Raw genomic sequence first — 24,621 nt, 5'->3', positions numbered from 1 at the left:
ACAGAAGATGTGAATTGAAATTGTTTTGTGAAATTATTATTTTGTTTTATGGTATTTTAGTAAAGGGCTTTAAACCTTTTTACAGAGGTTTCAAAGGCAATAAAGAAATAAAAAGGGCACAAATGGAAAAATGCAGTGTCTGAATCAAAATGGCTTTGCTGACTACATTAGACAATATTATGGTCTATGACTATTGTATAACATTGCCTATGTACGCATATATTCCCTCTGCAACCTCAAACCACATTCCATCAGGTCAGGAATTTGCGAAATCCGTTTTAGGCATCTGACAATCCGGAATGTTCTGCGGTAGATTTCCATTATCACCACTGAATTAGTGATTTGATAAACTAATTTCCGATTATATATTTTGCCATAACACTGGAAATACCAGATAATTCACAAATGTCTGCCTGGCGCAGTCAGTAGGATTCTGCTTTTAAGTAGTTTAAATGTTTTGCATTTATAATTTTTCTAGGCATAATCAGATAAAAAAAACGATTGACGATGTTAGTTAAGGTTCTCAATACAAACTCAAACCTCAACTTCTCAAAAAATATTAAAAACGTTCGTCAACCATCGACCCAAAAACGACATTAACCGATTCACAGGTGGTTTAAAATGAAACTGTTGGGGAAATATAAGCTAGAGCAGTTCCTGCGAATCCCAGTAGAAGGGCAGCTGTTATCGATTGGGGAACGTTGCCGTATTTCACTAGAGTTTTCTCAAAACCAAAACGATTGTGTCCGAGTTGTTTTAACCTAAAAATCGTTGAAAGCTTCCTGTTTTCCATGGCTTCGTATACCACTAAAAGGTGAGTAAATTTACATTTTTCCTGCAGTTAAGCATAGGGTTGGTTGAAGAAGATTTGTTTTAAAATCTAAGTTTTAACAATATTTACTTGCTGGAAGTAATTAAGTTGTCAATTAGGGATAGCTTGGTAAGGTAAACGCATTCGAAACTAAGCATGCTTTCACCCTGATTGTGGCTCAAATTTGAATGAGTTTGAATGAATTACTTATTTACTAGTCAGAGCTGTGCAAAATCTCTAAATATGTTCCAGGTGCTTTACTTATAGAACGTTGACTAGATTTTTTATTTCTTTGATATTTGAGAATGCCAGTAATTTATGACTTATTTTGTTTGCGTAATATTTTTTGTGCTTAAACTCAATCAGGTGAGAATGCAACTCTTTTGCAATTTCATCTGCTTCTATACAGGGTAATTTAAATTCGACCCTCACCATTGTGATCTCGGAAACTATAAGAGATACGAAAAAGTTTAAATTGGCGCATTTAAACTTTTTGAAGATATCCGAAAAAACCTGAAATTTTGATTTTTTGTTTTTATTTATTTCGAACTTTATTTGCAGAGATATCCGAAAACCGAAAAAACATTTTTATTGCCACTTCTTATCAGCTATACGATGGCGGTTTCATATTTGCCGCCCGACGTTTCGTCTGTCGGCAGTCATCATCAGCTTTCTTTTTTTTTATGGACGACATATTGGATTTTTACACGACCAAATACAGCATTTTATTCTGAATTCAGTGATGTATGACAACAACTTGTGATTTGCTTTATAAATGACAAATTAATTTAATAAAAATTAACTTTGCCTTAGCTGGCTTTGAATACCGTCAAAAATGCCATAATTTTAAAGTCAATGACAAAATGGCGGCCGTTACAGCAAAACGGACACCAGATTCATGTTCTCCATGCCAAAATTAGTTAAAATGGCCCCTTGACAAGTCTAAATCCAATATGGCGGCGGTCAGTATACAGTGTGGTCCAAATTGGTGATGCATGTATTGGGATCTCGAAAACGGTAAGAGCTACAGAGTCGGTTAAATGGGGAAAGTTTTAGAGAATTTTATGTGAAACTTATTTCCGGTTTCCAAATTAAATTATCTTTCTTCGTTTTCCGAAAAATTGGGAAAACGTCAGAGGCTGCATTTTAAACACTCTTTAACAAAGCCAAAGAGAGTTTTGAAACTAAGACATCATTAAGGCACGACGACGTAATTAGAAAAAATCTATCGTCATTGGTTTCTTAGATATGGATGATAACTTTGTAAATTCTTATGGCCGCCTTCAAGATGGCTTTGGAACCAATTTGGGACACACTGTATAGTAGGCGAAGAAAACCCTTCATTTGAAGAAAATGTCGGTGCATTTTTTTATTAAATATAACGTTTTCGTACATATTCTCTCAAAGTACTCGTATTAAATTTCTAATAAATCTTAAATTAAAAATAATGTGTAAAAGTGAGTAATAAAGTTTTTCATTTGAATAAAAATTTTAATAATTGAAAGTAGTGCAGTCTAAATAATCGCGTTTGACAGATCCTGTCAAGTCATGTTCATAAAAATTCTCATAAATTCAAAGCCAACTTATTCATGTAAAATTAGTTTTTATTGAATTATTTCGTCATTTATGAAGTAAATAAGTTGTCATACATCACTGAAATCACAGAGGGTCGAATTTGAATTACCCTGCATATTCAAGTAGCCTTATAAACAATTTTACATTCATTTATATTTCTTTGTTTAAGTGTTATTATAAATTTTTATTGCCACCACAAATACGGCTCTGAACCAAAAATAACTTATTATCACATTTAACCCACGATTTTTAAAATACACGTTTGAAATTTGCTGATATCAATGTCATATGATTTATACTACGTACGTAGGATTTATCAGTGTGGCTGACAGTATAAACCTAGATTTATGAATGAAATTCTGATTTTACTCCATATACATAATGTCCCAGATGTTTCCAGACACACCAGAGCTTCAGAATCTATGTTTGCATAAAGTTTTGCTGTTATACCTTGGGACATCCTATATAAGTCAGCCAGATTAATTTATTCGATAGTGTAATACTGAAAAAAATTACCAAACCAAACCAGTTTGTTACAGAACATCCACCAATAAAATACTTTTATAAGAACCAGACAATCCAATTTCATTTTAGGAGAAATCAAAAATTTCTTTGTGCAACAAACCAATGATTTCTCATTGATTTAATCATAAATCTGAGTTGTATTTTAGAGTTTTTTGTAGATTTTTTTTTACTTTTTCTTATTTTATAATTTAGATGTGATTACTTTGGTAAGAAGTGAGCCTAAATGCCAAACACAAGCCGACAGTACGGCAACCATATTCCAATGACGGAAGTAAGCTACAGCGACAATCAGTGGAAATGCCCTGATACGAAAAACGGATATCTTAAGGTAAGCAGTTTTGTAAATCATTGTATTTATAAATCCAGGTCAATATAGTGACACATTTATTTTTCTTTGACCTTTTAAAAGTAAAATGAACATTTCGTGACGTACAGCGATAATATATTTATTTACCAGAAGCCTAGATTCGAAAATCGATCACCATACAGTACTTTAACAATCTTTAAAAGTTCAAACTCGGTTCATTATTTATAGTTTTAAATCGTAATCATTTTTGTTGTATAATTGATGGGTAATTTTGATGACTTTTAATTCGGTTTGTCATTGAAATTATAGTAGTTTTGGATTTTGTTGCAGAACAAAGCTCCTCAAGAACCATTACTGGGATCAACGCCAGTTTCCACAGTGGTTCAAATGTCCGGTAGTAGTGCAAAAACGATGGTAATTGACACGTCTAAATCATCAAAAGAAAAATGTCTTTTGGCTTCAGTGTTAGCCTTGTCGATATTTTGTGGAGTGCTTGTTTTGATGTTGCTGAGCAGTAAAGGGCAAAGCTGTTATGGTAAGAAGTTCCAGTTGTAGATATAGACCCCTAATTCATATTGATGTAATAGGGACTAAAGCACTACAAATCTAATTAACTGTATACACATAATTGAAACGTAAACAGAAAATATCACTTAATTTAGGTACAAACTGCTGAGTCCATTAGTCTGTTTCAATAATTGCACACCCTGCTATAACCAACGATAAGGAATAGATTTTGTAATTAGTTCGAAATGGGCTAAATCATTGATTGAGTTAATTTGATTACTAATACCGAAAGTTCTTATAATCTACCTGAGGGGGAACGACCAAAAAGTAAGGATAATTGCAAGATTCTTTTAGAGAAAGCTTTTCAACTATTTTTGCTTCCTCTAAAAGAATGTCAGAAAAGTTAAAAGTCTAATACAGCAGAGCTAACCAACATACCAAACATTCTTAAAGTGTGTTTTATTTATTTAGATTTACAAAAAAATAACAAAAGAAGAAGAAACTAATGTGAGTGACTAAGTATTGAAATAATTGTAAATGGAACCAGAAAGAGACTGAAAACACAAATGTGAATAGCACAGTAGAATATTCTTGTATGCTTAATTTTGATCTAATTTCATATTCAACTGATATCTCATGGACTTTATCTTCAGGAAAGCAGTTTTAAGCTATTTGTTTTTAGTATCAGTCTTTAGAGAATTCTAAATATAAGGAATGAACGTTTTAAATAAATGACCTAATATAAACTTAATTTTGAACAGGGAATCAGACAAAGTTATAGGAATAAGAAGTGTTCCATTTATAAAACTAGACTTTCTGTCCTTTTTTAGATCTGATATTTCGAGCCCATTTTTTGACCACCCTGTATCATATATTTTGGCGTTTTTCTGCACGACAAAACACAAAAACCAAGAAAAAAACGTTTTCTGATATGTGTAAATTAAAATTTGTTTGCAGACTGAAAATATCAAATTTCACATAAAATGGTAAATATCTCAGAAACGGATACATATAGGTACATAACATTAATACACAAAATATGTCTAGAATTTGAAATAGAATCCAAAAATGCAAAAATAGTAGTGATGGGTAAATTACCAGTGAAGAAAATACTTTACTTTACCAGGAAAATTTGACCGGTAAATTACTGGTAAATTACAAATATTGTGTTTCTGGTAGTTTAAATTTTGACATCGCTTTTCTCCCTGTACCAAATTTTGTAGTGTTTTTCTAAGTTATCAGATAGGAAATTTGATAAGGATTCCAAAAATTGGCTTAAAACAATTATTTTCTTACTCCAAGTGGGTTTTACAGGCGATTTTGTCCTTTACTGTCCTTTAAACTGTGTTCAAATATCAGACCATTGTTGCATCAAACCAGTTTTTTCTAAATAACTCAAAAACGGTGAAAGTTACGAAAAATTTGCATGAGACCAAAAATGTTTTTAATTAACTACTTAACTCAGCACCGTAAGTTTGCAGGATTTTTTTTGCTTCCAGTATACAGGGGGCGCATGAAAAATATGGAGATTGACTGTTTTTGGTCACCCTGTACGCAATTTTTTGGATAGAATTTTTTGCTCAACACCACTGGAAAAAGAAGCTCAAGACGGTTAATTTGAGTGGTTCAACCTCCCTGAAGTCCCAAAAATAACCGAGTTACAGGGTGCTCAAATTTCAAACTACAATTTCAACTGATTTGAAAATTTGTTGCAACAAACCAGTTTTTGCTAAATAATCAAAAACGGTGAAAATTACAAAAATTTTGAAAGAGAGCAAAAATATTCGTAAAGAACTGTTAAACTTATTCCTGGATGGTGTTATTAGAAATTACTAGGCATTACAAGGAATAAGTGAGCATTATTGGCATATTAGGAATGATTGTACAAAACTTTAAACAGCGGTTTACCCCTCCAAGTTTAGTAATGTTACTTTACTGGAAATACTAACAAAATAACTAAATATTTTCATATTTCTAAAGTGTTAATATACAACTTGAAATTACAAATAAAAACACTCTCAGCAAAACTTACAGAACAATTCGTTATTTAGAAGTTTTGTGTGATACGTTCGTGGGCTGGCCGGAATTGGCAGTTTTATTAGATGTCGTAAAAAATTTACAACTTTCCCGGGTGAAATCGTTATCCAGCCGTTTGAGATGTTTATTTTTAAACACACAACTTAATAAAAATATCGGAAAATACCAAAAAAAGGTGTATTGATCGGTCAACTGCCTGCGAACATAGTTCAATCTCGGTAGTTAAAAGCAGATGATACGTTCACTTAATCATAAGTTAGTCTGTGTCAATGATGTGACAGCATTTTCCGCCCTATTAAATTGCAGATCGATGATAAATCGTCGCTATATCGTTATAATTCAGGGCTTAGTTACCATCAACCTTTGGCATGATGGAAGCAACTCGTAAATTTTACATTCAAATTGTTTTATGTTTTACTCGTACGTTTACAGTTGAGGCATAAATAACTAAGTATTAGACAAGTAATTTATGTTTTAAACACGCAATTTAAATTCTAACCGTTTCCTTCCGGTTTCACTGCCACGAAACCTAATACGATGCATTTAGGAAAAAAACGATCAATCAAATAGCATTATCTATAAAGATGCATATCGGCGATTGTTCTGAAAGCTTTTTTGATTTGTCAGCGATCGCTTTATTTGTTTTCCTTGAAAATTATGTAATATTTGGTTTCATTTCAGATGCAAAAGCCAAACTTTGCCTGACAGAGGAATGTGTAAGGACAGGTAAGTTTGAAGTCGATGTTTAATAACTCTTAATTCTTCTTAATAAAACTGGGCAAAATATGTTAAGAAAGTAGCAAATTTGAAATTCAGATTTAAGTTTATTTTATCCTGAATATAAAGTGTGCAAATGGCATTTGAATTTATTAAATCAGGACAAGACTCTTTTAGCAGTGAATTAAAAAAAATGGTTAAATTAACGTTCAAAATATTATTTACGATACAAACTAAATTGTACTAACTATATCTAAATAACTATTAAAAAATACTAAATGAATCTACTGTATCACATTAGAACATCTACAAAGTTAAAACACTTTTTCCTTCATATACAACTTGGAAACTTTTCTTTCTAAAACCATATAGCAAAAGTTTCAATGTTTGTTATTCTGGATCGATCACAAAACTTTACGAGTGATGATTTACAGTTTACTTGAAAAGAAAAAAAACTCTTTTTATTTTAGTGATATGTTGAATCTAACATGCCGTTTGTTGGAGTTGTAATGAAAAACATAAAGCTGCCAAATCAATGGAGGTACAGCAAATCATTAAAATATGAAGTGTAACATTAATTTCAACTGAAAGTCAGAATTTTATTTTACAGGGCTTCATTTGAAGCTTTATTATTTGTGTCACCTCATTAATCGTGTAAATCAGAGCATTTTTACATCTTAAAAAGTACAGGGTTGGTCCGTATACATTTAGTCAGTTTGTGGCGACTTTATTGTTGCAGATACAACAAAAATTGTTGATACAAAAGTTACAGGACTTCTCCTAAATAATAAAAAAATGTTAACGAACAATAGACCATGACAGAAGTGAAATAAAATACAAAGTTGATAAATGTTTAATGGAACACCCTGTATACTTTCTGATGAGAGATCTTTTTCTTCTGATTCTTGAAGAAAGTTGACATTTGGTTTAGCCATTTTCGAATTATTAGAGTTTCAAAATTGGGATTTTATTATTTTTTTTTAAATCACAAGTTAGTTGTTACAAATGAATGTCAGTGTGCAGAGCAAGTTTGACGTTACGATGACGTAGTTTAACAAAACAGTATATTGACCAACTGTCAAATTACATCGTGACGTTCGGTCCCTTAATATGACAAAAAATATCAACTTTAAGCTTGAAAAGTCTTAAATTACATTTAAACGGAAAAGTTAACACTGTAAAAGCACGTCACGTGATCCTGGCAATTTAAATTTGCAGAAGCCAACACCGTAAAGTTAAGTTGCAGCTTGTCAACAACAGTCACGTGACCACGAATATATCATCTTTAACCTTAAAAAATCAGTAAATTACATTTAAACAATTGGAAAAGCTGACATTGTCAAAGCCCGTCACGTGATCATGATGATTGAAAAGTCTGTAAAACAGGTCACGTGAATTTAAATTCGCAGCTGGCTAAACTGTAAAATTAAGTTGAAACTTGTCAACAACAGTCATGTGACCTGGAATATGTCGTCTTTTACCTAGAAAAGTCTGTAATATGTTGGGAAAGCTGAAATTGTAAAAGCATGCCCGCTGATCGGTAAAATTTAAATTTGTAGCTGGCAACACTGTTAAGTTTAACTGACATCTGTCAACAACAGTTATGTGACCCTCAAAATGTCATCCTTAATCTTGAAAAGTATGTAAATTACATTCTGTTGGAAAAAGCTAAAATTGTAAAATTACGTCACGTGATCGCGACAATTTAAATTCGCTGCTTGCAACACTGTAAAATTAAGTTGCAACTTGTCAACAACAGTCATATGACCCGAAAAATGTCGTCTATAACCTTTAAAAGTCTGTAAATTACATTTAAACAGTTGGAAAAACTAAAATTGTAAAATCAGATTACGTGATCGTGACAATTTAAATTCGCAGTTGGCAACACTGTAAAAGTAATTTCAAACTTGTCGACAACAGTCATGTAACCTGGAATATGTCGTCTTTTACCTAGAAAAGTCTGTAATATGTAAATTACATTTAAACAGTTGGGAAAGCTGAAATTGTAAAAGCACGTCTTCTGATCGGAAAAATTTAAATTTGCAGCTGGCAACACTGTTAAGTTTAACTGACAGCTGTCAACAACAGTCATGTGACCCGAAAAATGTCATCCTTAACCTTGAAAAGTGTGTAAATTACATTTAAACGGCTGGAAAAGCTGAAATTTTAAAATCAGGTCACGTGATCGTGACAATTTAAATTCGCAGTTGGCAACACTGTAAAATTAAGTAGTAACTTGTCGACTACAGTCATGTGATCTGGAAAATGTCGTTTTTTACATAGAAAAATTTGTAAATTACCTTTAAACAGTTGGAAAAGCTAAAATTATAAAAACACGCCTTCTGATCGTGACAACTTAAATTTGCAGCTGGCAACACTGTTAAGTTTAACGGACAGCTGTCAACAACAGTCATGTGACCCGAAAAATGTCATCCTTAATCTTGAAAAATCTGTAAATTACATTTAAACAGTTGGAAAAGCTAAAATTGTAAAAGCACGTCTTCCGAACGGGAAAATTTAGGGTTGCAGCTAGCAACACTGTTAAGTGAATCTGACATCTGTCAACAACAGTCATGTGACCCGGAAAATGTCGGCTTTAACCTTGAAATCATCCAAATCCGTGGCAACTGTGATTTTAAAACACAATGAAAAAAACAATCATTAAAAATGCTAATAATTCGAAAACGGCTAAACCAAATGTCAACTTACTAAAAATATACAGGGTGTTCCATTAAACATTTATCAACTGTGTATTTTTTTCGTCTTTGCCATGGTCTATTATTTTATGATTTTTTGGCCATTTAGGAGAAATTCTATAACTTTTGTATTAACAATTGTTTCCTATCTGCAAAAATAAAGTCACCCACAAGCTGTCTGAATATACGGACCAACCCTGTAATTTAGATTATAAAGCTCAAAATATGACTTTCTATGGCACCTACATATAAGGTTTTTTGACCGATCTTTAGAAATATACATTGTCTTTATTATACATGTTTTCCCAGATTGGTTTAACAAGTAAAGCGAAAGACAACACTTCATATCACTACATACAAAGTTTTTAGGAAAATGGAAAATAAACTTTTGTGCAAATTGATATTAATCAATAGAAACTAAGGGAGTTATACTATGATGACCAACTGTTTTATTTCACACAGTCGTCCTTGTAGGAAAAAGCCAATATTAATTGGCAAACCACGCCTCAAAAACCTTAAGCACAAATAGGTTTTCCATGTTACACACAAACATTTAGTTGTCTGAAATAAATTTACTAACCTAAAGATGACATTTATTCAAGTTGCATTTCCATCTCTAGGGCAAAAAATCAAGGGCAATAATTATTTTAACATGGTGTATACGTAACTGGCATGAAAAGAGAATAAAATATTCATTGAAAAAAGAACAGTCATGCAATCTTATAACATGCAAAGCAATAAAGTTTGTTTCAAGCAAGTTTTATTACTAAAATAATGGGTTTCAGGTTTTTTTTTTTGTTTCTGGTTGGATTTGAAGTGTACGACAATTTTTTTCAGCTTCTTCGTTATTGTCAGCCATGGATCACACAGCCGATCCCTGTGTAGATTTTTTTCAATACGCTTGTGGGACATGGAATAGAAAACATGTTATCCCCGAGGACAGGAGTTCAATCAGCACGTTCGAAGTCATGGCCGACCAACTTCAGCTTATTCTCAAAGGTAAACCGAAAAGGTCGTTTTGGTTCAATAAGAAAACATAATTTAATTAAGAAATTGCAATGAGCTGATACAAGAGATACAAGATACAAGATGATACAAGAGAATTTCTAACTGGGACTTCTGTAACGAAAATACATTTAGGTTCAATCTTGTCTTAAAGGTGTTTTGAATTTATTTTCCCGCAAGAATATCTGATTTTCCAAGAGTAATCTCCGGTTGACGGTTTTGCATCGATCTTTAAAATGGAATTTTCATTTACCGTGTAACGGACAGAGACACATTGATAATTGCATATCAAGGATAAAGACAGAAAACTTAAAAAAAGTCCAGGTAGGCTAAAATTTCACTGCAATGTTGTCAAACGTTTTATGAACTAAATTACTTGCAAATTTAATTTTGTTTTTTTTTTAATTTATTTTTAACTCTGTTTGCGATAAATGGTTCATTACATTACTTTATTACTCAAATTGCAGTTACTTTGCAAACTCTCAAATTTAGTATTTTTGATCTGTTAAATAGAAAAAAATTACATAACCTCAAAATGAAACTAAACAATAAACAATAATCAATTGTTTGACAGCTTGTAACATTAAATATTACAATGAAAAAACACAATGGTTACAAATCAATATTAGTTATCTAATATTAATTTGGCAAAGTTGCATTGATTGTGTCGTTTTTTGGTCATAAATTTGGACGAAGAAATAATGACTACGTTCCTAGCTTTGTCTGTCATTAACGTTTCCAAAATGATGACGTGGCTGTCAATGAATTCAGATAAGTGACTGACGTGACAACACTGACACGAAGTTTTTGCCTACTAGACTTTTTACTGGGTTTACTGTCTTTGTCTGGCGCATGCAATTATCAATGTTTCTCTGTTAATTTCACGGTTTTTCTTGGTCGGTTTGTGGATGTTTTAAAAATATATTTTCAGTCACCCAATGAGTAACAATCTTTTTTAGGAAAAAATAGCATTTTCGGGTATTTGTCACTTTTCTATATTATCTTATGTTTAAATTATAACAGATATAATTACAAATTGTTTACATTACAATATGTAAACAATTTGGAATTTACCAGTAATTTACTGACAATTGTCAAAATAACTATAGTAAATCTCAGAAACAGGTATTGTTTTGAAAACTGTAAGAAAAACTGTGTTAAACTATAATTCTTACAAATTCTAGAAAATGTTGACAGTTTTGCCTTTAGCGATAGATATCACATGGTTCTTGGCAGTAACGTGACCAGTGTCAAGATAACTGTCATTAAACTGAGAAACACGTTTTGTATCGAATACTGCAAGACAACTTTTCGAAACCTTGATTTTTCCATTTGAACTAACTTGTAGTGAGAAAATTACAGTTTTAAGCACATTTTTGGAATCCTCATTAAATTTCCTATCAAATAACCTGAACAAATACTACAAAATTTGGTACAGACAGTGAGAAAAGCTGTGTCAAAGCTTGAACTGCCAGAAACACAGTTTTGATAGGACAGTCAGGGACAAAATTACCCGTAAAACCAACTTGGAGCAGGAAGATAACTGTTTTAAACACATTTTTGGAATCCTCATTAAATTTTCTATCCAATAACCTGAAAAAACACTATAACGTCTGGTGTAGTCAGTGAGAAAAGCGGTCTTAAAGATTGAACAGACAGAAACACAGTTTGAAAGGACAGTATCAGTAAAACTCTAAGAAAATAAGTATGTAAAGCAAATTTATGAAATCTTCAATAAATTTGCTATCTAATAATTAAAAAAAAAACTACAAAATTTGGTACAGTCAAACAGAAAAATGGTGTCAAACTTTGAACTGACAGAAACACAATTTGAAAGGACAGTCAGGGACAAAATTGCCTGTAAAACCCACTTGGAGTAAGCAATTCACTGTTTTACGCACATTTTAGGAATTCTCATTAAATTTCCTATCCAATAACTTAAAAAAACACTACAAAATTTGGTACAGTCAAGCAGAAAAGTGGTGTCACAGTTTGAAAAAACAGTCAGGGACAAAATCATTTGTAAAACAAACTTGGAGTAAAAAAATGACTGTTTTAAGACATTTTTGGAAATTTTATTAAATTTCCTAACCAATGATCTGAAAAAAACAATAAAAAACACTACAAAATTTGGTACAGTCAAGCGGAAAAGTGGTGTCAAACTTTGAATTGACAGAAATAAAGTTTGAAAGGACTGTCAGGGACACAATCGCCTGTAAAACTCACTTGGAGTTAGAAAATAACTGTTTTAAGCACATTTTTGGAAATCTCATTAAATTTCCTATCCAATAACTTAAAAAAAACACTATAAAATTTTAATTTGGTACAGTCAAGCAGAAACGTGGTGTCAAAGTTTGAACAAACAGAAATACAGTTTGAAAGAACAGTCACGGACAAAATTGATTGTAAAACAGACTTGGAGTAAGAAAATGACTGTCTTAAGCACATTTTTGGAAATTTCATCAAATTTCCTATCAAATGATCTAAGAAAAACACTAAAAAACACTACAAAATTTGGTATAGTAAAGCAGAAAAGTAGTGTCAAAGTTTGAACTGACAGAAACACAGTTTGAAAGAACAGTCAGGGACACAATCGCATGTAAAACTCACTTGGACTGAGAAAATGTCTGTTTTAAGCACATTCTTGGAATCATCATTAAATTTTCTATCCAATGACTTAAAAAAAGACTACAAAAATAAATCAGGTAAAAGAGAGAAAAGTGGTGTCAAAAGTTGAACTGCCAGAAACACAGTTTTAAAGGACAAGCAGGAACAAAATCAACTGTAAAACCCACTTGGACTGAGAAAATGACTGTTTTAAGCACATTTTAGAAATCCTCATAAAATTTTTTTATCCAATAACCGTGAAAAAACACTACAAAATTTGGTACAGTCAGTGAGACAAGCGCCAGAACATTAGTTTGAAAGGACAGTCAGGGACAAAATCGCATATAAAACCCACTTGGAGTTAGAAAATAACTGTTTTAAGCACATTTTTGGAATCCTCATTAAATTTCCTATCCAATCATCTAAAAAAATACTTTAAAATTCGGTACAGTTTTGAGAAAAACTGTGTCAAAATTTGAACTGCCAGAAAAACAGTATTGGTAATTTACTAGTCAAAATTCTCTGGTAAAGTAAAATATTACCATCAATTCCATAAACTAATTATTATTCCAGACTTGCTGGAAGAACCAATTACCTTAGAAGATAACGAAGCCATAAGAAAAGCAAAAACATTCTACAACACTTGCATGGATATTGGTAAGTATTACAACATCTTCTTGGTTTAGGATAATTCAAATAATTTTTTCAGTTCAGATCCGTAAAATTGGCGACGAACCACTTCGAGAAGTACTAGATTCGCTAGGCGGTTGGCCGGTGACCAAAGAGAATTGGGTACCACCAAATATATCAATTGAAGTTCTGTTAGGCACTATTAGGGGGATCTACAACGAGGGCTATTTGGTGGAACAATGGGTGGGACCGGACGACAAGAACAGCTCTGTTAACATCATCCAGGTGCGCACAAAGTAAGAAGTGTGTAGGGGGTAGGTAATTGTGATTCTAGTTTATTTTACTAACAAATGTTCTCACAGAGTCATAATTTAGTCTCAATTTAATTATGTTTTTATTCTAATAAACAAATTTTCTGCAGAATGTTCCTAACAACTCGAAACGGTGATAAGAAAAACAAATAATTCAATTTTTACAAAATCAATTATTAAAAATGAAAGAAAAATAATTTGCCACCCACTTTTCATTTATTTTCCACACCTGGAACGAGTTATAACAAGTTTTATTCAATAATAGAACAGTTTTTTTGTATACAAAAAGCGTGATTAACGTCAGTCCCGTCCTTTTGTTAAAGCCAACATTATTTAACTTGATAATCACATAAACGACAATCGAACACTCATCAAATATTATTAACGACGTGGATTTTGAAAGGTAACTAGAACGAACTTTATTTAGTAACTAGGAACTGCTGGTAATTATTAAGTAGACACCTACAGAGGTAATACAAAACAGAAAGCGTAGGAGCTAATAAAGTTTTTATGCTTTAGTAAGTTCTCATTCTTGCACTTTATGATTTACGGTCTTATTTTATAGTTAGACCAAATTTCCTTGGCCTTACCAAGCAGAGACTACTACTTAAAACCAAATAGTGCTGGAGATCGTCAGGCGTACCACAAGTACATGACCAACATAGCAGTACTTTTAGGGGCCAACAAGACGACAGCCAGCTTGGAGCTAGAAAAAGTTATCGAGTTTGAAAGAAAACTGGCCAATGTGAGGTTATAGCTACTACATAATAAAACTAGTGATAAAATTGAATTATTACAGGCTTCATTACCAGAACAAGACAGACACGACACCAGTTTGTTGTATCGCAAAGTCAGATTGCAAGAATTGCAACAGATTGTTCCACAAATTAATTGGTTGGAGTATTTTCGATCTTTTATTGATGTTGAGATAAATGCGAATGATCCGGTTGTTGTGTACAGTATGTCGTATTTTGTGGATATGGGGAAGATTTTGGCAGCTACAGACAAAAGGTATGAAAGTCTACAATTATTATTGATGATTCAGTCTTATTTATAGCATAATATGGTAGAATCAGATCATTGATTTCGTTGGTTTCGTTCGATTTGCGTTTTCCTCCCTGTATCGAATGCTTTTGTCAAATGGAATGTGTGTGGTCATTCCATATGACCATATCAATTTGAGAGAACTATTCAGAAAACACATAGCACAGAAAACATTCATATTGAAGATATATGTCTGCCAGGAATTTGACAGAGGACCAATGGAATGACCGGGGAACGTGGAAGTTAGATATCGGACAACGTCGTAAAACGTTCTAAAACCGATATACAGGGTGGTCCAGTTTTAAATGTCAATAATTCACCATTAGCCCACATAGCCCAGTAAAAAGTAAGTTGACATGCATTATGTCATTTTCCTGAAAAATGCTTCCTAAGAAAAATACAGTGCTTCAAATTTCAATTTAAAAAATCGGTTTTTTGTCATAACTGTCAGACCGTTGTAGTCATTTTGATCAAATTTGGAACAAGCAATTATGAAATTATTACTTATTATGAATGACGTTTGCCAAAATTACTGACGTCACTGGATATTTTTAAAAAATTTCAGTTTTTTTTACTTTACTTGTCCAATTTGACAAAATAAGTACCTCTCGTAAAATTCTGATTTGAAGCTTCGTTTACGAGATAATTGAGTTATTACGTTCAAAGACCCAAAATCAACCCAACTTATCTTAAAAATTGTCTTGAAAATAGTGAAAATTTACTTAAGAAGCTTAAAAAATGTCTTTGTAGCCAATTTTCACAGTTTCCAGACAAATTGAAAGACTTTAGTCTTGAAAATTGACAGTAAATTTACTTTGAAACCGTGAAAATTGACTTGAGAGGCTTAAAAATTGTCTTTTCGCCAGTTTTTACTAATTGAAAGATTTTAGCCTTGGCAATTGACTTGGAAACTGTGAAAATTGTCTTGAAAGGCTTAAAAACTGTCTTTGTAGTCAGTCGTTATAGTTTTCAGATAAGTTGAAAAAATTTAGTAGTGAAAATTAGGTTGTAGTCATGAAAAACTACTTTATCTACAATTTTTTACTACAAATTCACGCATTTCAACCTTGAAAATGGACTTGGACACCAAAAAGTAACTCTAAATCAATGAAAAGTGACATCAAAAGCTTAAAATTTCCATTTGAAGTAAGTTTTCATAATTTGAAAATACATTTCAATATTTTAGTCTTGAAAATAGTCTTAAATACAGGATATTGACATTAGATTGATAAAAATTTACTTGAAGACTAACTTTTCAGGTTTGTTTCCTTTGCTTTTCATTTTCTTAGAACTTTGGACTATTTTTAGGGCTTTGAAACTGCTTTCAGATAGGAAAATCGAGTTTTAGGGTTATCTTCACCAAGTTTTTCACATAAAAACTATTTTTACATGTTCCATACATGCCATTTCACGCTTTGTCAGTATTAAATTGACTTCTAGACGCTTCACTTTGCTTTAAGACTGAAAAATCGAATTTTAAACAATTTTTTCTAGTAAAAGTTATGTTTCAGACTCTTCATTGATGAAAGTAAACAATTTTGGCATTAAATACTACGTTATTAGTCTTAAACACTAATTTTTAGAATTAAATTAGTCCAAAAATTCGGACTGTTACCAGTGTTTAATTGAATAAAAAAAATTCTGATTTTTGACTATTTTCAGTGTCAAAAATTAACTCGTAAACCTCACAGATGACCAGATTTTAATCGTTTTGAACCATTTTAAAGTAAAAAATACAAAAACCCAAGTAGACATTTTTGTCAATTTTGAATAATATCCAGTGAGCGTAGAAAATAAAGACTATCCCCCTATATCGACGCATTTAAACAATTTTGAAGGTCTGTGTCTTCCTTAGGAAGCGTTCTTCAGGAAAATGACAATGCATGTCAACTTATTTTTTGATTGGCTATCCATTGGTGAATTATTGACATTTAAAACTGGACCACCCTGTATATAATTTACTGGTCAAATTGGAATTTACTAGTAAAATTGGTAAATTTTCCTGTCCCACTGAATTTTACTTTACCTTACCGGTAAATTTATGCCCATCATTAAAATCTACACCATTTCCAAATGTAGTTCAGAAAAGGTCAAACGTAATTCAGAATAAGGAACTACAATTCAGCAACCATCAAGTGCAATTCAGAATAGGCAACTGTAATTCAGAAATCATCAAGTGCAATTCAGAAAAAATCAAATGCAATTCAGAACATTCAAAGGCAATTCCATAAAATTACCAAAGCTGAAACTCCAAGGCACTTTAATAAACTAATATCCATTACAACACAATGAATGAAAAAATAATACAATTTAAGTTAAAAATTAAACTGAATAACACTTTACAATTTCTGAATTACAGTTAGAAATGATGTAGTAAACCATTAACCTCTACATCAATGTATCCATCAATGAATAATATTTTCTCATTTACAGAATAGTGCATAATTACGTATTATGGCGCCTAGTAATGTCGTTATCCACTCACATGATAGATGATTACCAAAGGGAACGAGTCGAATTTAGAAAAATATTACAGGGTGTCTTAAGCGAAAGACATCGATGGTCTCAATGCGTCGAGTGGACAAACAAAAAATTGGGAATGGCAGTGGGGGCTTTGTTCATCAGGGATAATTTCAATCACGAAAGCAAAGTAAGTGCAAAGTGATTTAGAAACGTGGCAGAAATAAAACCCTTGACGGCTATTAAGATTTCCTAGAGAGGACCATTTGCTTTGTGTTACAGGAAATGGCACTTCAAATGATCCATACGATAAGGGAAGCGTTTAATGAGCTGCTGGCAGAAAACGATTGGATGGACGACGAAACGAGAGCGGTGGCAAAAGAAAAAGCTGACGCCATGAATGAGAGAATTGGCTATCCACAAATGATTACCGATAGGGAGCAGTTAACAAAAGAATATGCTGCTGTAAATATTTGTTTTCCATTTTCCCCGACCACATTTAGAGGGTTATAATGTTTTAGCTAAACATAACAAAAAGAGAGTTTATGAAGAACATTTTGAATATTGTCAAATTTGAAGCGGAACAAAATATTCGGAAACTGAAGCAACCGGTCGATAAAAACAAATGGTCCACCGAACCTGCTGTGGTTAATGCTTTTTACAATCCAAATAAAAATGACATAGGTAAATACAGTATTTAAAATTAAGTTTAATTATTAAAATCGTTTATTTCAGTGTTTCCTGCTGGAATTCTTCAACCGCTCTTCTACAGCCAACATTTTCCCAAATCTCTCAATTATGGCGGTATTGGTGTTGTAATTGGACATGAAATCACTCACGGATTTGATGACAAAGGTAAAATTTCTCAATTTCCCCACAATTCCTACTACAAACAAAAGGGTTAATTAGGTAGACAATTTGATAAAGATGGCAACATGATGCAATGGTGGAATAATGCCACAATACGTGCATTTCGTGACCGAACTCAATGCATAATCGATCAATACTCCCGATACAAAATTGATGAGGTTGGTTTATACGTCAATGGACGTATGACTCAAGGAGAAAACATTGCTGATAATGGTGGGCTCAAGCAGTCTTTCCGGGTAACTTATTCCAATTCTTCAAAATTATCAACTCAAAACAATAATTTCAGGCTTACAAAAAATGGGTTTCACAATTCGGTGAAGAGGATAACTTACCAGGACTGAATCTAACTCACGATCAATTGTTTTTCCTCAATTATGCTCAAATTTGGTGTGGTTCTATGCGCCCCGAAGACGCTTTATCCAAAGTGAGGTCGAGTGTTCATTCGCCAGGTCCAATACGAGTTTTAGGCCCTTTGTCAAATAGTTGGGACTTTGCCAAGGCTTACAAATGCCCTGCGGGCTCTCCTATGAATCCAACCAACAAATGCAGTGTATGGTAAATTAATGTTAAAATAAGTGATATTCAATATCAGGGCAGAGTGCAAGAGATAGTACTCGTACGTATATAAACTACCAAAATATATGCAAAGTTAAGGTATGTAATTCAATTTATATGTTCCTGATGTTGTTAAATTACGGTTTATTGTAACTGGAATTGCGTTAATAACACAAACGTGATTTAGTCAGTATTAAAAACACAATTGCATATCAATCTGCGAATTTAAATATTGTCTGCAATTCAATAGAATGTAATTTAGATACGCACGGATTTGGCTTTGGAATACAAAACACGTGAGGCAGAAATAATATGATGCACAGTGTCTTATTTAATATGTTTTAAAACTAATAAAGAATATAGCATAATTAAATAAGACACTTTATCCATAATAGATATATTATATTATAATTAATATTTAATACAAAATACTTATACATATCTGTACCTATAGCTATTACCAAAAAAAAACAAGACAGCTGGTAAGTTTGCTACCAATTAGATAATATAATATGTATACTTATAACCTTAATTAAATCCAATTATTATTAAATTAGGTCATGTAGATTATTAATTTAAAAAAAGTAATATATTCTGGTAGAATGCTAATTTTTATGGTTTTTAACTTGTACTTTTTCATAGACTCAATAACTCAATTATTATTGAAGTGTACAAATTTTATAAGCGTTTTTAGACGTTTAATCATGTGTTTTCACTTAATTATAATAATAATGATGTATTATTTGTTAATAAATGTCATTTTTAAATCTAGTTCATTTCTTACGAAAATGCTTTCTTCAGAGAAGCGTTGGTACTGATGGGTGTAACTATAGAGATGGAAAATTCTCAGAAATGTATTTAAAGAATTTTAAAAAAAGATGCAGAAAAGGCTAATAAATGCACATCAAAAGCAACTATTCTATTTAAATTTGACAGTTCTGACGTTAAGAAACACTTTTATACTTTTCTTACGTCACGTGACGGGAGTTATAACGGTGGAATCTCGTTCACCTCAGTGACCTATAAAGCTATAAAGTTGCAAATAGTTGCTTATTTGAGGAGTTACACTGAAAGTTGTGTTTATAAAGCTCCATATGAAGCCAAATTTGACAGTAAGGACGTTAAGGAACTTTTTAATACTTTGTTTGCGTCACGTGACAACTGTGATAACTGTCAAGTCTCACTCAGCAATGACTTGAAAGTAAAAAATGCCAAATAGATGAGTTTCTTTGAGGAATTGCACTGTAAGTTGTCTTTACGGCTCCATGGAGCCAACATTTTTATTTCTAACGTTGAGGAATATTTTTATAGTTTTCTTACGTCACGTGACAACTGTCAAAACTGTGGAAACTCGTTCACCAGTGACCTGAAGCTATAAAGTTGCAAATAGTTGCTTATTTGAGGAATTACACTGAAAGTTGTGTTTATCAAGCTCCATAAAGCCAAATTTGACAGTAAGGACGTTAAGGAACACTTTTTTACTTTGTTTGCGTCACGTGACAACTGTCATAATTGTCAAGTCTCACTCGACTAATGACTTGAAAGTAAAAAATGCCAAATAGATGCGTTTTTTTAAGGAATTGCACTGTAAGTTGTCTTTACGGCTCCATGGAGCCAAAATTGTCATTTTTAACGTTGAGGAATACTTGAATACTTTTCTTACGTCACGTGACAGCTGTCAAAACTGTGGAAACTCGTACACCAGTGACCTGAAGCTATAAAGTTGCAAATAGTTGCTTATTTGAGGAATTACACTGAAAGTTGTGTTTATAAAGCTCCATGAAGCCAAATTTGACAGTAAGGACGTTAAGGAACTTTTTAATACCTTATTTGCGTCCCGTGACAACTGTCATAATTGTCAAGTCTCACTCAGCAATGACTTGAAAGTAAAAAATATCAAATAGATGAGTTTCTTTGAGGAATTGCACTGTAAGTTATGTTTACTTGTCATTTTTAACGTTGAAGAATACTTTTATACTTTTCTTACGTCACGTGACATCTGTCATAACTGTGAAAACACATTCACCAGTAACTATAAAATTACAAATAGCTGCTTATTTGGAGAGTTACACTTTAAGTTGTGTTGTGTTAAAAGCTCCATGGAATCAGATTTGACAGTAGAGACGTTAAGAAACACTTTAATAACTTGCATGTCTCACGTGACAGCTGTCAAAACTTACTCACGCAATGACCTGAAAGTAAAAAATGCCAAATAGATGAGGAATTTTTTGAGGAATTGCACTGTAAGTTGTCTTGACGGCTCCATATGGAACCAAATTTGTCAATTCTAGTGTTAGAGGAATACTTTGATACTTCATTGTGTCTTAACGTCATAAATGTCAAATTTCCGATTTAACTTAATAATGAAGCTATAAATACACAATGCGATATTTTATAAAAAGAAATACAACTAGAGTCTGAAAAAATTACATTTTGTTGGTTTGTGGTAGTTTGACGTTAATTTAAAACGCCAAAATCACTCGTCCAAAATTCTATTGCCTGAATAGTTGCCCTACAGGTTGTTAATATTTCGTTAATAAAGAAGTATTCCACAAATACAGTATTATGACTTTATTTGTGCAAATTAAATTTTAAGACAATGCTTCATATTTTATGTTTTGATTGTGCTTTAAAGAATGAACAGATAAAAAGATGCGTAAGAGAATATTCCCGCTGAATTACTGAGAATTTAACGAAGAAGAAATATTCAAAATTTTGATAACATTTTTGGAAAAGACAATTCTCGATAATTTACCGTTTTCCGTAGGAAAAATTGCTTTGAGCCATCTCTAGATATACTTGCACTTTAATGTAAATGATATAATTCAGACATAATTATTAAAACAAAATTAAGGATGATTAAGAAAAACAAACCAGCCAATCTCTGCAAAACATCTCGTAGAGAGTTTCATCAGTTCTTTCAAGAAATATAAATGAAAATAATATTTTGAGATATTTGTAGAGTCTTAATGAAGAAAATTGAAATAATGAAATTAAAATATAACTACTGTGATTAGACGAAAACAAAAGGAAAGGCGGTAACCTCTTGCTCAAATATGTATTTCCAATAGTATCAAGCATTAGAAAGGATGGTATTCCAAATGGAAAATTGACATTAACGAGAACCAGCAAGAAGAAAGATGATGTAAGGCAAAACAAAGCTTTGCTGAATACACTCCATTAAGCACATAAAGAAACAGCAAAACCATGATCTGCAAAAACTATCCATCCAGGTAAAAGTTTATTGGAACTTCCAGCCAAAACACATCTGAAGAGACTCTGTAGCGTTTAGAACAGCCTCATAGTGTTGGATTGCTCTGCAGTTAGAAGAATTACACAAATTCTCTTTTTATGACCTTTTTATGTTGTGGACAACTACACCATTTCCAAATGTAGTTCAGAAAAGGCCAAGTGAGATTCAGAAACCATCAACTGTAATTCAGAAACCATCAAATGAACTTCAGAACATTCAAAGGCAATTCCATAAAATACATTATCTGTGGATAAAATTACCAAAGCTGAAACTCCAAGGCACTTTAATAAATTAATATACTTTATAATACAATAAATGTTATGAGAAAAATAACCCAATTTAGGTTAAAAATTAAACTGAATAACACTTGATATACCTTTCTGAATTGCAATTAACAATTTCTGAATTACAGTTGCCTATTCTGAATTTCAAATGACTATTCTGAAATACACTTGACTCTTTCTGAATTACAGTAAAAAATGGTGTAGAAGAATGAGGCAGGTAAAATGAAGGAATCTGAGCATAGTGGACAGGATTCTCAAAAAGGCACATATTTTTGGTCTACACTGATGGGAAAGTAGAAAACGGTTTGTTTATTTAGCCTAAAAATACACCAGTCAATTGCATTTTTAAAAATAAGCCATAGTAAAGATAAGTTTTAAAGAGATTTTTTTTTATTACAATGAATTTGGACAACGAGGTTTGTGCTACTAGTAACGTCGTCGACGTCTGGATTTTGCTCTTCTTTTTTTGCTTTTCGACCTTCTTATACGGCTTCGGGCTTCTTGAAATTCTTCGGATTCTGAAGATAACGACCGGGTGCGACTTCTTCTTGAGCTACGTTTTCTCGATCTGCGGCGACGTCGCAATTTCGATCTTCTTCGTCGACGTGGAATTGGGGCAGCTTTTCTAGCCATTTGCCGGTACGGTTCTTTTTGGATTTTTGACATGTTGCGCCAAATTTCTGCAGCTTTTGACGACAGCTGCTTACATGACATACCTTGAACGTTCTTTCTCATGTCTCGCAGAAAATTTAAGAACGGATTTCTCGTCACCCGGCCGATTCGATGCTGGCAACCGCCATTGTTGTTGGTGCCGTCCCTGTGTCCCAGTTTGTCCGCATTGTCGGCCGAATTTGTTTGGTTATTCTCCGACATTTAAAGCAAAAACCTCGGTTTAACTTTGAAAATTTTGGAATTACAACAAAAAAATAACATGATGTTTGAATAATGTCAAATTGTTTTCATAGCTTACTTTTGTAACTAACAGCAGGTTAATCCAAAAGATTGTGGTGGAATGTTTGTTGAATACAAGGTGATCAACTTTTCCAAGCACGACAGATTTTCCTTCAAAAAATGTGGTTAAACTCCCTCTCTAGTATATTCCACAGTCATTTCACTTCCATACGCCTTTATGATGACTACAAGTAGACAAAAGGAGATAGTTTGCAAATTCTGCTGGTTCACTTCTTCACTGTGATTGAACTAGTAGCAATTTGTCTTGAAATATAGCGGAGCATTCTTGCAGAAGACACACAAATGTGCAGTTGCTGCCTGCCAAAACTTCCTATTTTTCAGGTTACACCAATCTGTAAATGCTTCTTTGTTTGGGTGTTATGCTAAAATATTGTCAAGTGTCACTAAAGGAGATCCATCCTCTGCAAACTAGCTTAGACTCAAAATATTCTGAAACCATTGTGAACCAAAATAAACGACTAAAAATTTAAAAACTGACTTTGTGTGTCATAGTGACTACCAGTCTGTCATGACAATGAAATGCTTTGAATGTATTAACAAATTATGCTAAGTTCACATGTACAGTTTTTGCGTAAATCACCGCACTGTTCGTGATTTGTGATTGGTCAATCTGAAAGCTGCTTTTTTTGATCAATCCCAAACTACCCACTGTGATTATTTACGCAAATGTTGCTCTATTTGGGCGGTTATAACGATCTTCTGCTACATTCGAATGGTTTTTTAAAGCAACAAGTTTTAATTCTAAATTTACTCTTTTGTAATCAACAAGAGTTGATTTTTGGTAGAAATTTACAAACCCCCTCACACCCCCCCTAATCTTCCTGCAGAAGGGTGGGATGAGGGGGTTTGTGAATTCGGTAGTATCCTAATAAAGTAAAATTTACATTTACAAGCTTGTAAGAAAACTGGGTCCGTATCAAAAAGTGATGGTTTTTCACACCTTGACCAGTGCTAGTTCATTAAAAATCTCGGTTTTTTGCAATTTTATTATTATTTGCAATTTAACATAACTTTTGCTTTAAGAAGCTGTTTTGCAAATTCTGCATTGCTGAATTTCTTCTAAGCTGGTATTATGTGCAATATTTAACAGCTCGTAATTGCGTTATTTTTACAGTTGCAATGGTCTAGCCTGGACCACTGTGTAGCCCGTGAAATCCTCTTTAAATACCTTATTAAGTGTATAAGAAATGTGGCAAATTAGCCTTACCACTCTCAGGAACATTAGATTACAACCAGAACACTCAGAATTAAGTGGTTGTACAAAAATTAAAAAATATGAAATATTGAAATACATTTTTCTTTAAAACTTATGTGGGTCGTATTTGACGAACGAGACACTGTCCTGAACTCATTGGACAAATTGGAAAACACTAAAATATTTATTAATGTAAATTCAGTGATTATCTTTTATTTATTTAAGATAAAAAACTATTAATTGTCTCCTTTAAAAATCAT

At 32.5% G+C, this 24,621-nt stretch overlaps 2 protein-coding genes across 3 annotated transcripts; one reads left to right on the top strand and one right to left on the bottom strand.

The window, feature by feature from the left end:
- The first annotated feature begins 645 nt into the window (after positions 1 to 645).
- Positions 646 to 19,424, top strand: LOC145732926 (neprilysin-1-like). 2 transcript variants are annotated; one of them, XM_081985476.1, is made up of 15 exons: positions 646 to 814; positions 3,104 to 3,239; positions 3,549 to 3,753; positions 6,444 to 6,488; positions 10,013 to 10,174; positions 13,361 to 13,444; positions 13,497 to 13,702; positions 14,294 to 14,473; positions 14,528 to 14,739; positions 17,206 to 17,422; positions 17,515 to 17,697; positions 17,754 to 17,916; positions 17,968 to 18,087; positions 18,142 to 18,338; positions 18,389 to 19,424. In XM_081985476.1, the coding sequence occupies exons 2-15, from the start codon at positions 3,135 to 3,137 to the stop codon at positions 18,659 to 18,661; spliced, it is 2,352 nt and encodes a 783-aa protein (XP_081841602.1). In that variant the 5' UTR covers positions 646 to 814; positions 3,104 to 3,134; the 3' UTR covers positions 18,662 to 19,424. The 2 variants fall into 2 exon arrangements, with proteins under 2 accessions (XP_081841602.1, XP_081841603.1); XM_081985477.1 differs by lacking the exon at positions 10,013 to 10,174 and having other exon boundaries at positions 647 to 814.
- Positions 19,425 to 22,463: 3,039 nt separating this feature from the next.
- On the bottom strand, positions 22,464 to 23,254 carry LOC145732935 (uncharacterized). The gene has a single exon (XM_081985487.1). It carries the CDS (start codon positions 23,065 to 23,067, stop codon positions 22,621 to 22,623), a length of 447 nt encoding a protein of 148 aa, XP_081841613.1. The 5' UTR covers positions 23,068 to 23,254; the 3' UTR covers positions 22,464 to 22,620.
- Positions 23,255 to 24,621: the final 1,367 nt, after the last annotated feature.

This window comes from Ips typographus, linkage group LG8 (assembly GCF_016097725.1).
Source record: "Ips typographus isolate SLU linkage group LG8, UJ_Ityp_2.0, whole genome shotgun sequence".
NCBI lineage: Eukaryota > Metazoa > Arthropoda > Insecta > Coleoptera > Curculionidae > Ips > Ips typographus.
This window is presented reverse-complemented; position numbering and strand designations above follow the sequence as displayed.